This window comes from Sarcophilus harrisii, chromosome 2, assembly GCF_902635505.1.
Source record: "Sarcophilus harrisii chromosome 2, mSarHar1.11, whole genome shotgun sequence".
NCBI lineage: Eukaryota > Metazoa > Chordata > Mammalia > Dasyuromorphia > Dasyuridae > Sarcophilus > Sarcophilus harrisii.
Window position 1 is genome coordinate 475,850,673 of NC_045427.1, and position 6,000 is coordinate 475,856,672.

At 41.7% G+C, this 6,000-nt stretch overlaps 1 protein-coding gene across 3 annotated transcripts in view; it reads right to left on the reverse strand.

Annotated features, from left to right (window-relative positions):
• Positions 1 to 5,317, reverse strand: part of CDH22 (cadherin 22) — a 100,037-nt gene extending 94,720 nt beyond the window's left edge. For 2 of the 3 annotated variants that reach the window (XM_031954591.1, XM_031954592.1), the window contains exon 1: positions 4,787 to 5,317. In XM_031954591.1, coding sequence (XP_031810451.1) covers positions 4,787 to 5,032 — 246 coding nt within the window. In that variant the 5' untranslated portion in view covers positions 5,033 to 5,317. Of the gene's footprint in view, positions 1 to 1,671; positions 1,741 to 4,786 lie in introns of all 3 variants that reach the window. The other variant, XM_031954593.1, reaches the window with a different exon arrangement.
• Between the last annotated feature and the right edge of the window lie 683 nt (positions 5,318 to 6,000).

Consider the following 6,000-nt stretch of genomic DNA (forward strand, 5'->3'; position numbering starts at 1 on the left):
TATATATTTGAGAAATGAAATTTTATAAGCCCTCTGAATTAAAATTAGATTTAATGATCTTAATTCCAAATAAAGAGGTCCAGGGCAGATAGATTCACAGAACCTCTGAATTAAAAGGAATCTCAAAAAATGTTGAGTACAACTAGACCAAGATTACCTACAATAAGTGATCCATGCAACCTGCAACCATGGAAGGTAGGTATTATTACTGTTAACATTTTGTAGTTATAGAAACTGAAGCAGACAGGGAGTAAGTGACATATCCAGTTACATAGCAAAATTTGAAGTCAGGTCTTCCTGATTCCAAAGCCAACACTATCTGCTGTGCCATATAACCTTACTTTAAAGATATGTAGTGAAATAGCCCATTTTCCTGATTCTAGTTCCATGGTTCTAGGTTATTTTTCTTGACATCAAACCTTAATCTATCTCTGCTCTGGAGTCAAACAGAACAAATCTATTTGACAAGTCCACATAAAGCCCTTCACATTCTTTAAGACTGCTCTCATATTCCACCACCATGCTTTCTCCAATCTCAATTTCCTTACCCTCCTCATTGCCCATTCTATACTTCCTTGCAATCTCAAGGTATTTCACCATCTTGGTTTTATTCCTCTACTTTATCACTGTCCTGTTCAAAATGTGATACCTGGATCTGAACCCCATATTTGAGATGCTGTATGACCAGAACCAGCAGAGTGCTGATAAATGCTTAATAAATATCTGGGAGTGTGTGTGAAATGTACCCATGACACATTTTTAGGTTTAATCTGAATCATTAATATTTTTCCCATCACTTTCTTACATTTAGGCAATCATCATAACAACCAATCAAGTCCTGTTTTGGAGCATTTGTGGGTTTCTGCGGCCTAAATGCTTATGCTGAAAATGTAACAGTTATTGAGCTGCTCCCGTGGTACCCTGACCAGGGTACTACAGTGGGTATCTCTCTAGATACTGCTCTTAATGAAGTCTAATCTACATTGCTTGATGTAGTATACTGTCTTCCAGTACAGATTTTGTAACTACCCAGTGGAATGCTGTATACCTCATCTGATCATTTCTGGGTCAGTTGGTTTTACTTAACTGTTTTTCTTTGGTATAGTAAGAGGGAGCATAGCTCAGGAAGAAACTGTGACATAAATAAAACCCAAAAGGTATTAATAAAACTTTAAAAATATCATTTGAAGGGACTGGATTAGATCTCTGAAGTCCTTTTTTAGTTCTGAATCCTACACTTCCTACCGACCCCCTCCTATCTCAGAAACTCAACCTATGGTAAGGTATATACTCCTATCTAATACAGGGTTTCACTTCTTACATTTCCTCAAAGAGCTTTTATGGACCTGAAAAGAATAAAGCAATCCACTCTTCAGTAGGGAAACAATCACTGTGCATTTCAAAAGGCAGTGTTGTCTAATTAGAAGAACATCAAGGTCAAGTCCCCATTAATTTATTATATGATTTTGGATAAGTCACATCCCCAAATCTAGGCCTATTTCTTTACCTATAAAATAAGATTATATATATATAATATATATATATATATTTAAATGTCTATAAAATAATGATTACAAACCAAGGCACAGAAATCATGCATGATAACATTGGAAAAAGTAAGAAGCATAAGAGATTATTCTAAAGGGATAGAGAAGGAAGGTCTAGGCTTACCTTCTTTTAAGCTCCAAAGATTTAAGATGCCAGACCTCCTGCCTTCATTCCTAGGTCTGTTCCTTTGGCCTAGACATAAAGTTGGCAAAGAATGGCTGCTTTACATAGTGAAAAAAATCTGTATTGAAAGCATCCTGGATTTGAAGTCAGACTAACTAAACGGTTTGAATCTCAAACTATTGCTATTTGCAATCTGTGTGACCTTAGACAATACGTCCCTAAACCTCTCTGGGCCTCAGGCTTCTCCACTGAAAAGGGTTGGAGGGGTTTGAACCAAATAAGCCAGAACCTTCCAGTTCTGTAGTCTATAAATTTATAAATAGAAGACCTGGGTTTGAGCCCCAACTCTGCCCCCTAATTCTTCAGGTTAGCCTTAGAATGTCCCTTCTTGATGGATACCAATTTCTTCCCTTGTAAAAAAAGGAACAACAATCTGATTGGGCATTTGGGACAGAAGCAATTTGTAAATCATCTTCCTGGAAATATATATCTGAGCTATTACCACCATAGAAAATCAACCCAACCTCTCGCTCCAGCTCACTCACCCCTCTCATGCATATCACTGCTGTTAATCTTTTTTTCCAGGCCCCAATCACTGGCACCTGCATGCTCCTTCTATGAAAATCTTTTATATGAACTGGAATTTGGTTATGTAAATTTTATGACAACATCACTGGTGGGTGAACAGCTGGAATGGGAAGGAACAAAGGCAACAGGTTTTATTTAATCCCTACCAGACAGAGAAAATAGTTAACCAGTCCCTTGCTGCCACTAAACTGTCCAGAGAGATTATTGGCCATAGCTGAGTGCAGAACTGGGAGCTCTTGAAAGATTCTAGCCCAACCCAAAGGTGTTCAAGCAAACTGCCCCTGAGACAATCTCTCAGATAACCCTAGCATCTGCCTTTTCACTTAAGTTCCAAGAAAGGCTGATCTCCAAAACAGAACCATAGAACAGAATACCCAGAAGGGAGTAGCTCTTAATATACTGAATATTAGAAAACAGAATGTCAAAAGTACAAGAGATAATAGAATATAGTATATAGAATATTAGAACTTCAAAGATCCCTGGACAAAGTCTAGTACAAAACCATAGCTTGTCAGAGGTAGAAACTGAGATAAGGGAAATAACTGGGCTAAGGTCACACAACTAGTGAGCTGTGGAACTGGGACTAAAACCCAGGTCTTCTGATTCCTAATCCACTATTTTTTCCATTAAACCATGCTATCTCCCACTAAGTCATTCTGTCTTTCACCAAAATCAGTCCATGCCTTTGGAGACGGATGATCTTCAGAGCAGACAAAGAGCTTTGTGGATGGAATCAGGAGACATGAAGAATCACCTTCAAGACAAAATACTAAAATAGTACCCTCATCTTCATAGATACCTACATGAAAGTCTCCCTCTCGGGTTAAGCATTATCCTTTTTTCTGTTCCTCTTTTCAAGTATATTCCCCTAGGGGAAATCAACAGCCACAAATTATTTGTTGTCAAGTCTTGTTCATTCTAACTCCAAAAATGTCGCCAACATGTAGCCCCTTCCCTCCACTAACATAGTCACTTCCCTATTCCAGTCCCTCATCATTGAGGAGGACAGCTTACCTCAAATACCCCTCCAACATATGTGTGCTTCTGTGTTTGGGTCACCCTTGTCTTAGCTGGTGTATCTGCCTCCATAACTATTTTAACAGCCTTTTAAATGACCTGCCTGTCTATAACCTCTCCTCTCCCCAATCCATCTTTCATATAAAGGTACAAATAATCTTCCCAATGTACAGATCTGACTTATATTACTCCATTTCTGAAGATCCTTCTGGGGCTCCCTCAAGTTACAGGATAAAACTCAAACTCCTCGTCCTCACCTGTAATCCTCTACACCACTAGACTACAATTCACTTTTCAAGACTTATATACTCCCTATCACACATTCTACCTTCTTGTCAAACTGGGCAACTAGATGATGTGAAACTCAACCTGCCACTTTCCGGTTCTATGAAGTCCTGCAAACTGCTGTTCTTACACCTCTCCAGATTTCAAAATCCTCCTCTTGAATTCTTTGCTCAGACACTACCACCCCAAAAGTGCAAACTTATTGCACTTTTGCAGGTTATTAGTGGTCTCTCCCTCCTGAGATTTTCCCAGAGTATTTCTTATGGATCTCTCTTCATTTTACTCTAACCTACTCTTAAAGGTACCTTATCTATGAGTTCTCAGACTTCCTTTGTCTCAAATAAAAGCCTGTCTTTTACAGGAAGCCTTTCTCATTCTCTCTTAATCCTACTGTTTTTTTTTTCCTATTTGTCTTGTATTTATCTTGCTTTGTATATATTTGTTTGCATGTTGTCTCCTATATTAGATTGTGAGCCTCTTGAGAGCAGGATTGTCTTTTACTTCTTTTTGTATCCCCAGCACTTAGCATAGTGTCTGGCACATAGTAGGTACTTAATAAGCACTGATTGATTGAGAGGAGGAAACATCATCTTCATAATTGTATCTCTATCACCTAGAACACTGCCTTCAACAAAAGAACTTCAATGCAATAAACATTTATTAAGTTCATGAGCACCTCCTGTGATCAAAGTAACATGATAAACACTGATTTGTAATAGTGACAAAGGCAGAATTTCAACCCAGGAAAACCAGCTAGAAATCCAGCACTCTATCTGCTACAAAGTCCTTAGTTTCCCTGAGATTCTGTGTTCTAAGTACTTCTCAAGTCTGACACTTTGCAATCTGTGTCCTAAAGTCCCTTAAAAGTCTAATACTCTGTTCTAAGGACTCTTCCCTTCCCTGATTTTCTAGGTTCCAAGGAATCTCCTTGTTGAAATTCTAAGCTCCAAGAAGTTTCTTGAGTCTGAAATTTTAGGCTCCAAAGAGTTTCCCTGCTCTAACATTCTAAGCTCCAAGGAGTTTCTTTGTTCTAGAACTTATGATGCCTTCCAAGTCTGATATTTTGAATTGCTTTATAGTTCTAGGAATTTGGTCATCATTGCCCTGGTAGCAGAGGGAGACTCCAGGTGAGGAAGTAAGAATATAGGAAGGAAGAGAAGAAAAAGAAGAAGGGAAAAAGGAAGAAGGTGTCACCTCTTCCTCCTCCCTCACCCCTGAACTTTACCTTGCCCACATACAAAGGTTCGGTACCCGTGTACTCCTCCACCACGAAGAATTGGTTCCAGACCCAGCCTCTCTTTACTCGACTACTGGATAGAGTTCCGTCGTCTTCCTCAGGTCCCGATTTGGCTGGGGTCCCAGAAGCCCACACGCTTCCCAGAAGCAAAAGCAGAGGAGGCAGCAACAGTGGTGGCAGAGATAAGTTGGCCCCCACAGGCCTCCCCCTAGCTCCGGGGCACGGCCTCCTCATATTTCTCCGTGGTGGGAGCCAGACCCAGGCACATGGACGGAGAGGCTACGCCCCAGGACGCACCTGAGCCGCGGTCACATATTGGTCTCAGGCCCCCCGGGGGGCCAAGGTCAGGCCAGTGCTGAGCCGGCTGAGCTCCTCATGGTACGTCTCTTCCGACTGGTTCAGTGCCTGGATAGGACGGCCCGGGAAGGACCCACTGAAATACTGGTCCCGGGGGCAGGGGCGCTGGCACAGCGCCCAACTGGACTGGGGACTGCTGCTTGCATTGGAGGCCCCCCCACTCTGGGCCTGGATACTTCACGCAGCAGTCGGGAGACCGCCTGCAGATTACTCAGAAACCCGGCTCTTGCCCGGGCTACACCGGGCCATCTCCAGGCTCCCAGGCAGTGGTGCGGAGGTGTACACCTCTGACTCGTGGCAGAGTTTTCCTAGGGCCTGGTCAGGAGGTGGACTGTTGCCTGGATGGTCCACTCCAGAAACCTGGAGGAAAGAGAGAGATATCAGTGGCAACTTTGAGAGGGGACATTGACTGCTCTTTCCCTTTGAGGTGCTCTCTATCCTTGTTCTTGCACATTTACTGTCTATGTGCATTTGAGTAAGTTCTGTCATCCCTCAGGATCGATTAAATGATTTCCAAAGTTTCTTCCAGATGTAAAGTCTATGATTCCTCTTCCTGCCAGTCCCCTTTTTCTACCAGCCCTCCTCCCCAGTCCCCTGATGGACACACCTTCACACAAGCACTCTTTCCCAACATTCATCCCAAAGGGGCCTTTCCATTAGCTTGGTATAGTTGCTTCATCTAAAATTCAGGAGACCTGGATTCTCATCATAGTTCTGTCACTAACTTCTTATTGAGCCTGGACCATTCAAGAGCCTTAGATTTCTCCTTTGTTTAAAAAAAAAAAAGAAAGAAAAAAGCAGAAAAGAGGAGAAAAGGAGGTTGATCTGATTGGTCTCTCAGGTGA